The following is a 19,798-nucleotide window of genomic DNA, read 5'->3' as shown; positions in this document are numbered from 1 at the left end:
TATACTAATGTGTGGTCATGAATGTACTAATTTATACGCCTTAGAAAGTCATGCATGCATCTCCTCATGCATTTGTTTTTATAAATCCTGCACTGAATTTATTTATTTATTTATTTAATCGAGTGTGGCGCGAATATAATCCCGGTGATTGTTTATCCTGAACTGTCAGGCTGCTGAAGCTGCACTGATGATGAGAGAACAGAGACGCAGCTCTCGTCATTACTGTAGGAATAAAAGAGGACAGTAATATTTCAGAAAGAAGGGAGGAGATTTGCCGACGGCTCTCCTATTGGTTTAGTGCCGCCGTGATGGCACAGTGGAGACGGCTTCATACTTTATAAAGCTCCCTCCGAGTGAGGAAACCACTGTGAACTCTTTACAGCTGAAGTGACGCTGAGGAAAACCCGTGAGAACGCTGAACCATGAGTGAGGTAAGGGCTCCCGCTTTACCGCGTCCAGACGAGGGTTAAACGTGCTGTAAGAACAGATCCTTTGCGACACAGATTGATTATATAATAACCATTTCGACATATTGATTTCTTTTTTTGGTGCTGCAGTGTGTTGCTGTGGATCTTCGCTCAGAGTAGTTTCATTGTTGTACTCCTCTTTATAATTGCCGAGGGATGTGTTAAGCTAAATGTGTTATTTTATTTTACTTTATGATTTGTGAAGAGCATGCACTTACCAGTACAATAAGTTTCATTGACATGTTATAGTGTTATTCTTAATTAAAGTCCACTTTCTGTGAGGTTATTTTCATGAAACATAAAGTACAGTAGACTACAGCAGATACTGTATGCTACCAACGAAGATCTATCTACTTTATGCTACCAACGAAAATCTATCTATCTATCTATCTATCTATCTATCTATCTATCTATCTATCTATCTATCTATCTATCTATCTATCTATCTATCTATCTATCTATCTATCTATCTATCTATCTATCTACCTACCTACCTACCTACCTACCTACCTACCTACCTACCTACCTACCTACCTATCTATCTATCTATCTATCTATCTATCTATCTATCTATCTATCTATCTATCTATCTATCGATTTAAAGATTTGATGTATGTTTTACGTCAGTAAATTCTGATTAGTTCTAAATGTAGTTTTTTTGTTTTTAAAATTCAATATTCTCTATAAACATTTACATTATGTGATTTTATGCAACACAAAGACTGAATTTTCTCTCTGTAATTGCCTGGGAGAAGCGATACACTTCATTAAACACACAGTGACCTTTTGAGACACTATCACTCAATAGCAAGGCATGTTATCACTATGGGAACTTTCCATTAAATTGCATTATAGGCTGTTTAATGGCAGTTCAGAAAAATCAGGACACTAACTGAGAAACATTTCATCAGCAGCAAAACTGGAACATGCAAAAACGACATTGTGTTAGCCAATGGATATTTGATAAATTATTTAATGTATGCAGCCCATGTACGCACTGTATGAATGCAAACCTCCGTGTTAAATGTTTAAAATGCTAGTTGAACTAGTTGAGCCTTTTTTTAAATAATGCACTGTATGCCATTGTGGTTATATGCAGTGAGTAAATGTTGTAATATTGTCACATAGACATGATGTTACAAAAAGAGTAAACATTTTGCAACTTAAAAGCACTAAAATACAGATATTGCCTCTCCTATTATAAAATATTTATGAAGCAGAATTTTTCTTTTAGCCTTTTTTTATTAAAAGTCTGATATCGGCTTTAATTTGATGAAATACATTCTGTGGCTGCATATTGCACTTAATCATCACTATTGAATCGCTGTTTTCCAATGTGATTTTGTGTGTAGTTGGGTTTACACACAGCTCCTAGTAATATTATAATATTGTATCAGTTACTGTTGTATAATAAACAAAATACATATTGGTTCAGGAAAACACATTTATTCATGAAATATAAATCCTGGGCTATTACTGTATTAATCTTAAGGATGGACAATTAATCGAAAAATAATCGAAATCGACATTAAGAGCTTATAATCGATCAAATTTGTCCAGGTCAATTATTTAAATTACTTTCCCTACTACGTGTGGAGTCACGCGACCCTGCTCTGTTTATCCTTCTGCGTCAAGCGCAAGCATATGGTCCAGCGCAGCCTTTATGCGGTCTATACCCTTCCAAAAAAGGCATGCAGTTAAGGTTGATTTATACTTCTGCATCCACTTTGAAGCCATATTTGATCTCTAGTCAAGCCTTAAGCTGCGGTCACACTGGGCTTTTCCTCCAATAGACTTCCATTCATACGCACGTGAATGCGTCAGACCGGAAACGCAAGGTCATGCATCAAGTTTCGCATGTCGCTGTGTTGCAAAGTTCAAGCTTGGTGAACTCTGACCTGCGAAATCGCATCACTTGACTGCGTGAGACCAATCGAGGATCAAAACAGGACCTCTCTGGACAGAAATTAAAAACATGGAGCAATCGCTCATTTTTTTAATGTTGAATCATCTTGTTTAATCCCGCCCCTTTTCGCAGCACCGCACGACAGAATTTCGCACACACAAACTCTGGTGTGACCGCAGCTTTACTTTGCACTACACTGACGATGATTGGAAGCTGTGCCGAAAATGAAATGACTGTTATATAATAATGTTATGAAGTAAAAAAATGTTATTTACAGGATATAGAAGAGTTACTTTATTTAGAAAATATACTGTTTATTTTCTACTTTTAATATGAAAAACATTAAAAAAATATTTTATTTTGTTTCCAAAAGTACAAGTTAATTATTTTCACTTTTTATAAGAAAAAAATGACGGTTGGTTGTAGGCAATGTGTTTTTTAATTTCAGTTGTTCTATAAAAAAATCGTAGATAGTAGACAGTGTGTGTTTCCTTCAATTATTTAAAAATCAAGTAATGCACTCTTCATTCAAAGTGAGAATTTTTACTGTACAAAACTTGTTCGTGAACAATGAAGGCAAAAAAAATAAAACAAATGTTCATTAATCGTAATCGAATCAAAATGTTCAATGAATCGAGATTTTGATTTTAGGCCAAACTCGCCCAGCCCTAATCAATCTCCTTTTTAATCTCCAAATACTTTCTGGACATTAACAGAATATTCAGTTACTTTATTACAGTATTTTGTTTGTCAGAAGGGCTGAAATTTTCTCTCTTTTTTTTTTTGCTTGTGTTGGATGCAGCATAATCTCAGTAAATAGTTCATAAATTTCTAGAGAGGAAGTCCTAATTAACTTCAAAGCCGTCGGAAGTGGTGCAATTGTGGCGTATCTCTCCAGCAACGTGAACTAGGTGTGTGCGCACTTTCTTGTCGTTATTTTCTGTGACCTGCAGTGCTTTTGAACATGATGTGCCAGATGTAACATAGAGAAGGCTGCTAATTATGAGAGAGGAAAATTAGCATAAACTCAGCCCTAATTTAAGCAGTCAGGTCATTACTATGCGTTCAGTTTGCTTCAAAGTATTAGAGGGTTTAATATCTAAAGAAAAAGACCAATTACTGTGAGAGCTGTGATCAAACACCATATGCCCTCTTCTCATTAGCTTTCATTCTGCCTTTTTTGTAGAAAATTTGATAGCAGAAAGCTGTTTATTTATCGATCCCAATAATTTTTTTTGTAATAGCAGATATGGAATATCTCAATCTTTAAAAGTAAAGTGAAATTACGCAGGTCACACTCATCCTAAAAAAAGTGAAGCCAGAATATTGCTATTGCCCCCTGGTGTCTGGCTGCAGTGTAGCTTATAATCCTTGCCTTCCTCATGTAAAGTAATAGAAAGAATGGTAAATTCTGAGTCGTTTAGTTGATTCGCCAATATTTTGAGTGTTTAGCCATTTTGTTGTGACATCTGAAGGAAACAATTTCACGTCCTCCAACGAAACTTGAACCGCCGCCCCTCCATCACCACTACTGTAACTAAAAAAGTGAAGTCAGATATTGTTATTGCCCCCTGGTGGCTGGCTGCAGTATAACTCATAAACCTCACCCTCTTCATGTTAATGAATAGAAAAAAAAAGTAAATTCTGAGTCGTTTAATCGATTCGCCATTATTTTGAGTCTTCAGCCATTTTGTTGTGACATCTGAAGGAAAAATTGTGTTGTCTTCCAACGAATCTTGAAACGCCTCCCCTCCTCCAATACTACTGTAACTATAAAAGTGAAGCCAGAATATTGCTATTGCCCCCTGGTGGCTGGCTGCAGTATAGCTCATAAACCTCACCCTCCTCAAGAAAATGAATAGAAAAAAGGGTAGACTCTGAGTAATTTTTTCGATATGTTAATATTTTGAATCTTTAGCTATTTTGTTGTGACATCTGAAGGAAACATTGTGACGTCTTCAAACAAAACTTGAACCACCGCCCCTCTTTCAACACTACTGTAACTAAAAAAAGTAGTCAGATATTGTTATTGCCCCCTGGTGGCTGGCTGAAGTGTAGCTTCTAAAACTCACCATCCTAATGTAAATTAATAGAAAAAAGGGTAAATTCTGAGTCGTGTAATCGATTCGCCATTATTTCGAGTCTTTAGCCATTTTGTTGTGACATCTGAATGAAACATTGTGTTGTCTTCCAACGAAACTTGAAACGCCTCCCCTCCTCCAATACTACTGTAACTAAAAAAGTGAAGCCAGTATATTGCTATTGCTACCTTGTGGCTGGCTGCAATATAGCTCATAAACCTCACCCTCCTCATGAAAATGAATAGAAAAAAGGGTAGACTCTGAGTCATTTTTTCGATTTGCTAATATTTTGAATCTTTAGCTATTTTGTTGTGATATCTGAAGGAAACATTGTGACGTCCTCCAACAAAACATAAACCACCGCCCCTCCTCCAACACTACTGTAACTAAAAAAGTGAAGTCAGATATTGTTATTGCCCCCTGGTGGCTGGCTGCAGTGTAGCTCATAAATCTCGCCATCCTTATGTAAATGAATAGAAAGAAGGGTAAATTCTAAGTTGTTCAATCGATTCGCCATTATTTTGAGTCTTTAGCCGTTTTGTTCTGACATCTGAAGGAAACATTATGATGTCTTCCAATGAAGCAATCCTCTGTCCCTCCTCCAACACTACTGTAGCAGATTTCGGGGGACGGGATTGCGTAATGACATGGAATTGCTGTGCTTTAAAAAGGAAAAGTGTTTTATTTCATTGGCTACTACCTAGAGATGAGTTAATTTTCACAACAATACCACAGTATACCCAACCTTGTGCTGTGTTCCTGTTATTTTACTGATTGCTACAGTAACCTACCATACAACATTGGATTCTCTGGTCATTTATTACTAAAGGAAGGAACATTAACAAACACTATATGCCCAAGGGCAGTTTATTTGGACGTACTTTCTTCTTCCCATGGATTACAACCTGTATGTGTGATTAAAATGGTTGCCTCCTTGTTCTCTGTTGCATGCTAAATATCTATTTAGTTGTGTGTCATGTACACTGTAAATATATCTGTTAATTAACAGTGTCTGTATTTTGTGATTCACAAGTGTTTACAATTATGGTTTATTTAAACATTATGGGTTGAGCTCTGCGTTGTTCGCTTTTGATGTTGAAAATTCAATGCAATTCAATTCACCTTTATTTGTATAGCGCTTTTACAATGTGAGTTGAGTGAAAGCAGCTTCACATAGAAGATAAAATTCAACTCTACGATTTAACAAAGTGACTTCTTTTGACATTTTAGTAGTTTCAAATAATATAATGTATAAAAAAAAATATATATATAGCGAGAAATAAGCCTGTAAAATAACAGAAAATGTAGTGGTAGTTTTTTACAATGTGTTTGCACTGTAATTTACTAAACCAACCTAGACAATATATTAATTTAAACTATTGAAAATGTTAATAAAAGTTACTTTTACAAACTTTTCAAGGTTTAAAGTTGTTGAAAGGAAGATCAAGGTCCCATCATGCAAGTCAAAATAATAAAAAATGGGGAAAATACAAATTAAATCCTGAATCACAAAATACGTAAAACTGCTAGTTTATTGATATTTTTACAGTGTAGCTGTTTAGTTAACTGGCTATGGGGCTATTCAGATATCGCATCTAAAACCATGTGGAAAACCTGAGGCATGCTGCTTTCTTTACCAAATTCAATGCGTTTCTGAGCTTCTACTGCCTCCGTGTCTATCATTGCTAGGCCACCATCAGCTGTTCTTACACACTGGACACAGAAAGCACTGCACTGCCTTTGAACTATGATGAACCAATTGACTGTCATCTTAATGGTTTGAGCAATGCCAATCAGAACTCGCATCCAACAAGCTTGCATGTGCGCCACTGTCAATATTCAACATAGTTAAACTTGATTAATACTGAATAGATCTCATTGTTATTACTTGCAGTTATGGTTAAGATGGAGCAGTATCCCTGGTGTTTTCTTTATCAATGCAATCCTGCATTGGGCTCACACATACAGTTGAAGTAAAAATTATTTGCCCTCCTGTGAAATTTATTTTTCTTTTTTTGAATATTTCCCAAATGATGTTTAACAGAGCAAGGCTTTTTTTTTTTTTTTTTTTACAGTATTTCAGTTTTTTTTCTGGAGGAACTCATGTTTGTTTTATTTTGGCTAGAATAAAAGCAGTTTTAATGTTTTTAAAACCACTTAAAAATCACTTTTTGAAAACCCAATTTTTGTTTAATGGAGAGATTTCTTTTCAACACAGAACAAACAGAAATCTTTATGTTTAAATCTAAATATACTTTTATGTTTAAATTTTAAATATACCTCTAGTGAATCAAGTATAACTTTGAGTTAAGCAAACGTGTTTCATGGCATAATTTAGTAGAATATAATTGTAATGTGATTATATGCACTTATTTAAAACATGCATAATGTTGTGGCTGTGAGAATTTGGACTTAAATTGTTTTATATTGCAGAAATTTTAAATAATGGTCAGTGATGCTCACTTGATTAAGAAGATGGTTTTGCAGCATTCACATATTGTCGGGCCTTTTCAGTGTTTTTTTGTTTTGTTTGTGTTGTGCAGTTACTGTACAGTGTTTCTTATATACTGTAAGGAATCAGTGTGTTGTACACAGTTGACATTACAGCTTCATGTTCTGCTGCCATAATGTATGCTTTGCATTCAGATTAGCCAAAACATGTATTTTTATAAAAGAATATTAAAATATGATTTTTTTTTTAAAGCAGATCTAATTAAATATTTAGATTTCTTTAATTTTTAAAACAGTGATAGGAAATTCTTAAATATTCTTGAGTGAGCTAATAAATATATTTAATAACTAATAAAATTAATTAATACATTCATTTTCCTTTGGCTTAGTCCCTTTTATTTATCAGAGGTCACCACAGCATAACTTATCCAGAACCACCAGCATAACTTATCCAGCATATGTTTTATGCAGCGGATGCCGTTCCAGCTGCAACCCAGCACTGGGCAATAACCATACACTCTCACATTCACACACTTACTGTACGCTACTGCCAATTTAGCTTATTCAATTCACCTATAGCACATGTATTTGGACTGTGGGGGAAACCAGAGCACCCTGAGGAAACCCACACAAACATGGGGAGAACATGCAAACTCCGCACAGAAATGCCAACTGACTCAGTCGGGGCTCGAATCAGCAACCTTCTTGTTGTGTGGCGACCAGTGAGCCACTGTGCTGCCATAAAATAAATAAATTATAATAAAATAAATAAAACAAATATAATAAATGTAGTTAACTTGTTAACAGGGGTTCGGTGGAGGTACCACGCTTCACTTTGTCTCCTTAACCAATCACCTACTTCCTAAAACTTATTTAAGGCAGACCAGCCTTCTAGCACTGTTCTTCTCATTCTTTCGAATCCCCCCTCCCTCTATTTCCTTGCTTCCCGTTCACAATCCTATAACCCTCTCTTCACTTTTGGGTTAAATCGGGGGGTCCAATCACTCTACAAAAATATTACAGAGACGGTACCCCCACTCTGAGTCTCTGGGCATTATCGTAGGATGCCCGATCAACCTACCTACCTGTTCTCTGTTTATCCTCTTCCCTTCCCCTTCATCCCACTGTTCTCTTACCATCCCCTTCATCTCTACATCCCTACAATAAAGTCTAGCTCAAAGTGTGGTGTGGTCCATGCCGGTGAAATTAACTCTAAATCAGAAGTTACATTAATATCACAAAAATATCACTAATAAAAGAGTATGATTGTTTAGTAAAAAACTGTAAAATTGCTACAGTAACATTCTAATTGGTTCCTTTATCATGAATATAGATTTAATAGAACCGTATATGCAATTTTACAGTATAATACCAATAAATGTACAATTGTTGGAGATAAAAAAAGCTAATTTTCAGTGTAAAAACAATGTAAATTAAATCCTGTTAGTGATACTTTGTTGATGTTCAATGTTTATTTTTTTGCTTGTTTAAAAAACTATATAATTAATTATCCATCATTATTTACTACAGTATTTTAGTGTCACATTTAACATTACTAGTTTTACCACAGACTATTATAAAACATCCATATTAACATATAAAACAAACATATTAAAAATACTTTTTAATAAATAGAAATGTGTTAAAAATGTTTTCAAAAACATTACGCAAATATGCAAAACATTTTTGAATATAAAAAACCTATTCATAATAAAATACATTCTGCATATCAGTGAATATATTTTTTATTTTCCATTTACTGGCCGTGCTGTTTGGACCAGAGGCAACAGGGCGTGATGAATGTAGTCATCACAGGAACAGAGCTGCAGAGCACAGATTGAGGATAGATCAAGAGCCACACGGCACATTTAATCTGATTTTGACAACTCTTGAAGAACTGCCCACATTACTCATTTCAAAATAGTCTCTTCGTCTCTCATCTAATTCATCTCTGACCTCTCCACACATCACTTCTCTCGCACTGGACTGCTTTACGGCACTCAAAAGGCCTACTACATTTCTCCAAGAAACACGACGAGCTGTCAGAAATCCAATTGGACATGTGCTGCCATGAGCAAGAATGTGCCGCGGCATCTGAATGCCCCTTGATTGCCTCTGACTTTTTTTTGCCCCTTGCAACTGTCTGATGTAATACATCCATAAACCCAAGCTGTTCTCATTCTGCCTGTTTACAGTGAATATGAAGTCAGCTTTCAAATGACATCTGACAAGCATCTGCAGACTTTACAACACTCGTGACGTTTAAGTAATAAGAGATTTGAGCCGTAATAATAATAACTGGTGGTGAATATTAGTTGTTAGTGATAAATAACATATATGTGACCTGCCTTAAATTTGCACGGCTATTTTTTTGACAATAGCCAAATATACAGGGTGGGCCATTTATATGGATACACCTTAATAAAATGGGAATGGTTGGTGATATTAACGTCCTGTTTGTGGCACATTGGTATATGTGAGGGGGCAAACTTTTCAAGATGGATGGTGGCCATTTTGAAGTCGGCCATCTTGGATCCAACTTTTGTTTTTTTTCAATAGGAAGAGGGTCATGTGACATATCAAACTTATTGGGAATTTTACAAGAAAAACAATGGTGTGCTAGGTTTAAATGTAACTTTATTCTTTTATGAGCCCCCTCACATATACTAATGTGCCACAAACAGGATGTTAATATCACCAACCATTCCCATTTTATTAAGGTGTATCCATATAAATGGCCCACCCTTACATTGATATAGTATTGCTAGTAGAGGCGTGACGCTTTTCCTGGTGATGTGGAGCCGATCCGCGAATCACAGCAGATTGTAGGTGAACTTTTGGAGGAACTAGGAAATATGATTTCGTGTTAGCTGAGTAGTTGTATATAATCAAAGTAAGATATATGAACAAATAATGTGATTTTTTTACAAGTGAAGCATGAGCACACAAAAATACACTCTGGACCACCCCTTTAAAAAAGGTACATTGTAACTTGTAAATTCCATTGTGTCACACCGTGTCTTTAAAATATGAACATTCATTTTACCACAGTATTTTCAACGGAGTTTCAGTGCTTGCTGTTTCTCCTGACGGCGCCTATGTTTAAATGGCATTTCATATTGTTTTAGGCTAAATTAATTAAGTCTGTTTAACTGACTATATTTTGATTATTTACATTATCGATGCTGTTAAAAGAACCTTATGAAATTATAAAGAATGGGACTCTGTGGAAAGTGATCACAGATCCAGTTGAAATGTACGTTGTTCCAGACATGGTGCCCATATACACATATTATTAGTGAGTTTACTGAGTTTGCACTATATTTAATATAAATCCTCTTACTAATAGTGTGTAATAATTCTAGGATTTATTTATTTTTTGGTTGTGATGAGGATTTATCTGTGCATTCAATATCGCTGAACTGCGTTGAGTGGTAAGAATGCCTAACGACTAAATGACTATGTAATAACAATAATAATAATAATATAAATAATAATAATAATAGTAACAATAATAATAATAATAATAAAAATTACTTTATATAGACACCGAGCATAAAATCACACCATATTAGGAAAAATAAATTATGTATCAATATGTGTAATATTATAGCCCTTAATGAATTCCTGACTTTTTTGGGAGGGGTCATGGGTTGTCATGGTGGAATGAACCACCAATTACACTTACACATATTGCCTAATGAATTATTAAATATGAAAGGGGACCTATTGTGGCCCATTTTACAAGATGAAAAATATATTTTAAGTTTCAACCCTCATATGCCACAAATATTTTTATAACTCTTTGAAACTTCCTTTTTCAGGCTTTGATCCAAATTGGTCCATTTTGGTCACTTTCCTTTTAAAGGGCCATGAAACACCCCTTGTCTCAGCAGGGTGTTTTCACACCTCTAGTTTGAAAAAAGTCAGGAAAGTGTCACCAACTTTGTTTTGGTGGGAGTGTCGAGTAGCGAAAGAGGCAAGGCTTTGCATGAAAAGGGGAGTTTCAGTTTGAGCAGGGGAGTTAGACAGTGAATATATTTACTTGGACACCAGTAATCTAAGACATCTAAGTAATCTAATTATTTAAGACATCCAAGTAATCTAATTATTTGCCAAATAGTTAATTTGTCAACTTTAACTGCAGTTTGGCACTTTCACTTTCATTCAGGAACATTTCATGCATGCCCCCTGTGACAAACGAGATATTGGATACGAGGAACCGCTGGAGGAGTGTTTTTTTAATGAAATGTTTGATACCACACACCGTATAGGAGGAAAAAACCCTCTGCATTTCTCGGTAACTTAGATGCACTTGGTTGGTGCAGAGAATAGTATCAGAAAGCCGTGTGTGTATAGACTATCCTGTGGATGTAAAATGCGGTGAAACACGACGGTAATAGTCTGATTAAGGTGTTTACATGTTTACATTTGAAGAGCAGCATTTACAGCAGATCTTTCAGTCCGTAATATTGTAGTGATATTAACGTACTGTACACTTTTATAACTAAAACATTTTGACTAAAGTATGTCTTTTAAAACTGAAGGAGCACTACTGACGATACTAACAAACTTTGCCATCTAAGTAAACATAAACAAAGAACACTGATCACTCACTTACCAAATCTGTAGAGACAGGACAATCAACATGAACTGGAACTGTGTCTTTTTTATAAGGAGAGGAGTGGCAAATCCGAATTTCACCATTTCCAGATGCAAAAAGCTCTCGGGTAAAAAATGTTCCTTACTAATGTATTTTTGTCACGTGTTAGTAGACCACTGTAAACCACATGTGAGTCCAGCTGCGCTCTCATAGCGGGGAATTGAAAACAAAACCTTTGTTGCAGCACATTTAAAAGTGCAACACTGATGACCCATGTCTTCAAACAATTCTTCTTCTTCCACTTGTTTTAATTACATTTGGCAACACAACGTGGTGTCTCTGAACACTGTAACACGTAAAGAGTCTTCGGAGCTATCATGCATATTAATGAAGTTGCACCTCATACACAATAGAGCGCGCTGATTGGTTCGAACCAAGTCTATCTCTTGAATTAATGATGAAAACTCACAGACGTCACGTTGTACCCGCCGGTACAGACAGTCAGTTTACACACTGGAATTTACACAATTTACTTCAAAATGTCTTTTCAAACCGGAAGAACGAATTTGCTCGAAATGACGCAAAAACAACCATTTTTTCACTTTTTTTTTGTGAAATATATGTGTCATAATAGTGTTTTTAGCAATGTGGGACACATATATGAGTCAACATCTCAACCAATGTGTTTTGGGTGTTTCGTGACCCTTTAAATTCAAATGAGATTGAGCTCCAAGCCCTTAGATGCTGACATTATCTTCAGCAGGTACAGTACAAAAACTCCTATGGTGGATGGCTGCTTCTCACTTAGGGCTGTTTATGCTAATGAGGGAGAGATTGTGACTAACGCATGTGGCTTTCCCCCCTCTGATGACGTGTACCAAGGGAAAATGTCAGTCATCGTGTTTCTGCAGATGTTTTTATGAAGTGTGAAAATAAAAGATAGAATTAATAAATTTTGACTGGCTATATTCACAGACTGTTGATACAGAACTGTGTTTGACTTTCATTCACCATCATTCATTTAAAAAAGCACCTGATTTACTCGAACGCATAAACTCTACAGGTACCTGATAGTTAGATGTGGGGCTAACATTAATCAGATTCACTCTAGTGAACTGCATCCATGTTAGTGTGTTTGATGTGGTAATTTCACAGTAGGAATACACACAGGTTTGAAGACTCATTCTCGACCCCAACAGTGCAATTCGGCCAGGTAAACATCCATGCTAATATATCAAGGTGAAAGTCATCATAGCTTGTATAGAAAAGACCCAGCGCCCAACCCAACTTTGAGAATTGATTAACGGCGATATTTTTTTTTAATCACCCGATAAGAGTCTTGCGTTAACGCAGCATGTTAACACCGATAACGGCCCACCACTAATTTTTACTTTATGTTAATCCACTGTTCCCCCCACATTTTGTTATTGATCATGTTCAATATTATTTTTTAAATAGAACAAGGACACGTCAGACTTATAAATATAATTTTAAAATCAGTAAAACTGCAAAAATTACCTTGAATAAAGTTTAATTATGCAATTCACATTTTATCCCTTGAGTACCCCTGCTTTACATTATCTTCCATTTGATGGGAGAATTGGATACACATTGGATAATGAACATTAGATTGGGTAATGTAGAAATTAACTGACATGCACTAACAATCAGCAATGAATTCATCATCATAGTATTCACTGGTCAGATAAATATTAGCTACGGATCTAAATAATGTATTTGCAAATGCTGAACTGAACACTGATATAAATACTTCAGAGGTATTTTCATTGTATGTCGATGAATGTAGCTATTGCTTAAAGACCTAACAGTTAAAGTGCTACTGAGATGCTGACAGTATGAAATGTGATAAACAAAACATTATGATGTCGGATTAATGAATCTGCGTGAACAACAAATGGAAATGAAGAACATAAAATATTAGATGACTGTTGCTTCTTTGTTGCAGAACTCCACCTCACACCGTGCACAGTGAGGGATTTACTTTTGACCAATTACAAGCTGAGGAATCGCCGTTGTCGAACGATATTTTGGTTATTTCCTCTTTCCTTAAATCTCCAAAGCATAAGCTGCTTCTTTGAACATTTGCAAATGAAGTAGCTCAAGCTGCTGGGCAAAGGCGTAGTAAATTTTTAGTTTGGCTGAAGGCATCAACACATCAGCATATTAAGAAGCTTAAGTGAACAGTTTTGTTGCCCAAGCTGGATTATGTGAACTTTGCAGTATCATTCTTACAGCCTTGCATGTTTGGCGGTGCTTGCTAAGGCATACGTCACTGTGAATATTGCTCACCCTGTAAATATTGCAAACCCAAAACCCTAAGCATTCAAATTCCTAAACCATCTGTACCACGCACATGATTCATGCTTCAAATCATGCCGCTTATCAAGGAAAGATGCATTAATACTTTTAGAAGTGATTGTAACCACATAGCAACATAAACTAATAACCACTTGGAAAGCTTAGCAACCAAATACAGCAGCACACTGGCTCAGCTTGACTGAATTTTATGTTAGGGTACAAACATTTCCACGATTTCACATTAACAGCTGTTATAGATCTATGAATCTGTGGTTTAAAGGGCATGTATTTGACCCCTTTTTTAAGATTTAATATTGATATTATGGTTCTTCTGAGTGTGCCAGTTTAGGTTCAGTTCAAAACAAAATTCAGATTTTTTTATTATAATTTTTTTAGGGGTGTGTTGCTTCACATGAAAATTAGTCTCGAATTCCCGCCCATTTTAACAAGGAGGCGGAGCCGAGAGCTCCCCTGCTTTGTGTATGACAACAGACAGGCAGACAGAGAGAAGCAACATGAGTGAGAGGACCAGCATTCAGCTGTACATGTACAACTCGGACACAGACTAAGCAGAGACTACTGTTGAGGAATCAATATTCCTAATGTTGTCAGAGTGGTAGTTACAAAATCATTTGTGTCTTTGTATAGTTTTACAGCCGCTATGTAAAGATGCATGCGTCATCTGTGTAGGGATGCAAGGATTAAGGGGTTTCACTATTAGCTGCGCTTTGATTCGTTACGATTAATTAATCGTAAAGGCATCTCAACACCGTGTTTCTGCATGGAACAAAACTGTGGCAACTAAACAAAGTAATGCCAACTGTGTGCTAGTTTAAAGTTCTGAGCTTGTACACAGAGACTAATAACCGCGCACACTGGATTAACTTTGACTGAGGCTGTAACTAAGGATAGTTAGTTATTTCCAGTAGAGGGACGTGCACGTGAGGCACACTTTCCAGCCGCACCTAGTTGGGATGACAGGGAGCTTCTGTGACCACGGGAAATGCAAACGACTGAAGTTTAAGTAAGACGCAATGAAAAGTTCACAGGTTTGCAAACCCACCTAAAGTTACAAACAATAGCGCTAATGAGAGCGATCATGTGGTGGATGTTGATCCGCCAGCCGAGATCAATCGAGAGTTTTCAGAAAGAGTGCTGAAAGACTCGGTGGATCAGCTGTTTTCAATGGCCCAAATCTCGATTTGTTGCATTCACTGTGTTCAGCGCAAATGGCAGTAAATGTAAAATCTATGTTGCTCATTCGCAGTAAGACAATGAAGGATCTTGTGTTGAGCCTAGTGAGCCTTACATCAAAAAATAGAGCAAGGGTGTTTCTTTGGTGACATCGCTTTGACTCAGCTGAAAATGGCGGACGTGAAACAACAAACTGAGGATGTGTTCATGCGCACCTGTCAATCAATATTGATGGGCGGGGGGAACCACACTCCAACGTCAAGCTGCGGTCGGTCTCAAAACCAATCCAATTGGTCCACTGTTTTAATGTTGTTAAATTAAAAAAAGAAAGAAAAAAAAGGACTAGGTGTGTTTATATCACCCCAAAATGACTGTATATACACAGTTCCTACACATATCTGTCCAAACAGCTTGAAAAGTAGAATTTTTCACCATCGGTGCCCTTTAAGTCATGTTGGAATGAGCTGGACATGTTAACGCCAAGGCGCATTGCTATTTTGAGGAACTATAATAGACTGTTCAATAGACCAGAACAAAGCCAGTCTAAAGTCCAACGCAGAATTTGTCCGGCCCTTAATTTTAAGCGTCTTTAATACCTTAAATAAATATGTTATTCAATTATATTCAGAACTTTTTGTGTGCTTCTGTTCGAAATCAGTATTATTTTCCAGATTTTATTCCGATATTATTTCCTAAGGGAGTGCACAAAAAGACAGTTGGCAGTATTGTTAAAGTGTACAATAAAATCTACATCACCTTTTCTAACTGAAAACATCAAAAAGCAAAATAAATATACAATTTGAGAAAAGTTGCTCATAGGGCATGTTGGCTAAAGCTTCATTCTTTATTCTCCTTGTTTGGTACCACTTTAGCTTACACTAAGTACCAATTCTCAATATTAAGTAGTGGCTTATTACCTGCATTTTATTAAGATCACTGCATTTTTATTAAGCTTGGCTGCTTATTTGTACTAATAAAGTACATATTTTGATCTTATTCTGCATCCCTAATCCTACCCAATACCCGAAGAACCCAACTACTACCTTATTTACAGGTTTATTAATAGGCAGCAAATTAGGAGTTTACTGAGGCACAAGCATAGTTATTGGTTTGTTAATAGCAATATTTGTACCTCAAAACAAAGTGTGGCCCTTAATTTTAAGCAACTTTAATACCTTAAATAAATATATAATTGAACTATATTCAGACCTTTATGTGTGCTTCCGTCCGAAATCAATATTATTTTCCAGATATTATACCGATATTATTTCCTAAGGGAGTGCACAAAAACACAGTTGATAGTATTGTTAAAGTGTACAATAAAATCTACATCACCTTTGCCAACTGAAAACATCCAAAAGCAAAATAAATATACAATTTGAGAAAAGTTGCTCATAGGGCATGTTGGCTAAAGCTTCATTCTTTATTCTCTTTGTTTGGTACCAGTTTAGTTTACAGTAAGTACCAATTCTCAATATTAAGTAGTGGCTTATTACCTGCATTTTATTAAGATCACTGCATTTTTATTAAGCTTGGCTGCTTATTTGTACTAATAAAGTACATATTTTGATCTTATTCTGCATCCCTAATCCTACCCAATACCCGAAGAACCCAACTACTACCTTATATACAGGTTTATTAATAGGCAGCAAATTAGGAGTTTACTGAGGCACAAGCATAGTTATTGGTTTGTTAATAGCAATATTTGTACCTCAAAACAAAGTGTGGCCCTTAATTTTAAGCAACTTTAATACCTTAAATAAATATATAATTGAACTATATTCAGACCTTTATGTGTGCTTCTGTCTGAAATCAATATTATTTTCCAGATATTATACCGATATTATTTCCTAAGGGAGTGCACAAAAACACAGTTGACAGTATTGTTAAAGTGTACAATAAAATCTACATCACCTTTTCCAACTGAAAACATCAAAAAGCAAAATAAATATACAATTTGAGAAAAGTTGCTCATAGGGCATGTTGGCTAAAGCTTCATTTTATATTCTCCTTGTTTGGTACCAGTTTAGTTTACAGTAAGTACCAATTCTCAATATTAAGTAGTGGCTTATTACCTGCATTTTATTAAGATCACTGCATTTTTATTAAGCTTGGCTGCTTTTTTGTACTAATAAAGTACATATTTTATTACTCTGCATCTCTAATCCTACCCAATACCTGAAGAACCCAACTACTATCTTATTTATTATTACTAACCAGCAAATTAGGAGTTTATTGAGGCAAAATAGTTATTGGTTTGTTAATTGCAACAATTGTACCTCAAAACAAAGTGTGACCCTTTATTATAAGCAACTTTAATACCTTAAATAAATATATAATTGAACTATATTCAGACCTTTTTGTGTGCTTTTGTTTGAAATCAATAATATTTCCAGATATTATACCGTATTTCCTTAGGGAGTGCACAAACAGACAGTAGGACAGTATAACATCAAAATGCAAAATATGCCCACTGTGAATTCATTGATTTTCACAAATTCATTGTTGTGATCAGATTTTTTTTATCCCTCCTAATGTAAGGCAAGGCAAGGCACGTTTATTTATATAGCACATTTCATACACAGCGGCAATTCAAAGTACGTTAAATAAATAGGAAAAAAGAGACAAGTATAAGAACAGAAAAACAAATAATAAAAATGATTAAAAACAGATTAAAACGGGTCATAAAAGAATGAAAAAATAAAAGTAAGACATAGTAAATGTAGTACATTGTGGCTTGATTTAAGCTTTCTTGGATGGCTGGAATACACTAAATATTGTCTGAGGAGCGAGGACAAAAGAAACTATACAGATCTGGTTAGGTTCTGTAATATTTTCTATGCTTATTAGATTACTATTTAGTTCCATATTACAGCATGCGACAGGAAGTACATCAAAAATAAGCTATGAATATTTGAATGGCCATTTATTTCAGTAAGAGGGTCGTAAATCATACACGCTCGCGTTCACAATTCACAGAGCGCATTGCAGGCCGACAGGCTAAGTGTTGTTATAAGAATAAATTGTCCCTGTAATGTGTTAGTTTTGGTTTGATTACTGAAGCAGTATTCATCAATTGCATCAGCTCTCAGCACTGGGTTTACACGATTCCCCAGCATCTTGCACTCGCAATGTAAATCTGTAAATTAAATCAATAAAACAAACTGACAACTTTATTAAGCCCCTCGATGGTGAGAAGTGAATTGAAAGGTGATAGCTGAACATTTAGTGAATTGAACAATAAACTGGGTAGAAACTCTTTAAATAAATCTCTCCCCACCAGGGACGTGGGGGTAGCTTGATTGATTTAGGCCTTTATTTATACAGTACTGTAAGAAATGCTCCCGCTGGTGTACTCTGCACAATATAAAATAAGACTTGCTAATGCCATTCATTTGCATGCATTTCCACTTGTTACTGTTAGTCAAGTTTTTGCACCAAATAACACGGACCACAGGAATTACAATCAGTTTAGCTACAGTCCAAATCCAAATCCAAGATCCAATTATCAATGGGGTATATGCACAGCTAGTGGTTTTCAGCCAATGATAAGCGTAATGTGACTATTTTCAATTTTATAAGGTTCCTTTTACAGCTGCTGGTGGATGAGGAGACCCCCCCCCCCCCATTGTGTAAAGCGCTTTGAGTGTCTAGAAAAGCAATATATATATATATATATATATATATATATATATATATATATATATATCGATAAATTATTATTATTAATTAAACAGTTAAATAGACTTCAGCATTCATTTAGTTGTTCGAGCGTAAAGAGAGATGAAAGACAGTGTTACCGTCAGTACCATCAGGTCAGCAGGCTAGTCCGGAAGCTGTATTGAAATTCTGGGGTAAAATAAATTGTCATATTTTAAAGACAGCGTGGAGATATGGAATTTAATGCAGTGCTTCCTGTTTGGTCTGAGACCTACTTTATATCGTATATCAATCATAGAGAGAAGATCACTGACTTTTAAAGAAATCAGACCTTAAACGGGGCAATTTTATAATAGAAAGACAGTTGATCGTAAGCGCTGAGGCTGACTTGAGGAAATTAAAAGTCTGTGTGCATTGGCAAAGTTGATGTAAGTCACACCTGAACAATCACACTATGATGCGTTGTTACTTACCAGCTACTATACCCTCCTTGGGCTTGAGTGTCCACATATGTGGACAGCACATTTGAGCTCTTAAGTGGCTATTTAAAATACTTTGAATGTTTTATATTTTGTTACAGACATACAGTGTCATCCTGCAACTGTTTTGCAGCATATGAAATGTCCCAAACACTGTTTTTAACTGTCCAAAATGGGAAAAAGAAATGTTTTTACTCTCTGATAATCAAAGCAAGTTCAAAAAAAAATTCTATGTTAAATATGCAAAAAAACTAATTCAGGAAAAAGTGTTTTATGTAAATTCGCACCACGAGTCCACATATATGGACATAATTTTTCTCTAAAAGTACATCGTACTTAAAGATGATACTTAGGTTTTTATTGTAATTAGGTTCTAATAAGCCCAAATAGCAAAGAGAAATAAAAAAATGCATGTAAAAAACACCTTGGGCCTTAAGAGGATACTAGCTATTTATGACTGATTCTGGAATGGTGTTGCAGATATGGATTTTGAACCATAATGTTTAGAACAATTTGTTGTTAAGTAGCCTTTCCACTGTACATGACTGTCGGAATTTGCCCCCTTGTGGCAGTCGCACAGAATTTTCAGTGTTGTGGTGCATGATGGGAGAGAAGCTGATTCTCGCGGAGTCAGAAAC

The 19,798-nt window shown here is 35.6% G+C and overlaps 1 protein-coding gene across 1 annotated transcript in view; it reads left to right on the top strand.

Annotated features, from left to right (window-relative positions):
* The first annotated feature begins 306 nt into the window (after positions 1-306).
* Positions 307-19,798, top strand: part of pcp4b (Purkinje cell protein 4b) — a 64,623-nt gene continuing 45,131 nt past the window's right edge. Inside the window, exon 1 of the mRNA XM_056474386.1 lies at positions 307-431. Coding sequence (XP_056330361.1) covers positions 423-431 — 9 coding nt within the window. The 5' untranslated portion in view covers positions 307-422. The remainder of the gene's footprint in view (positions 432-19,798) is intronic.

Source organism: Danio aesculapii, chromosome 15 (genome assembly GCF_903798145.1).
Source record: "Danio aesculapii chromosome 15, fDanAes4.1, whole genome shotgun sequence".
Classification (NCBI taxonomy): Eukaryota; Metazoa; Chordata; class Actinopteri; order Cypriniformes; family Danionidae; genus Danio; species Danio aesculapii.
The sequence above is the reverse complement of the archived record's forward strand: the minus strand, read 5'-3'. Positions and strand labels throughout refer to the sequence as shown.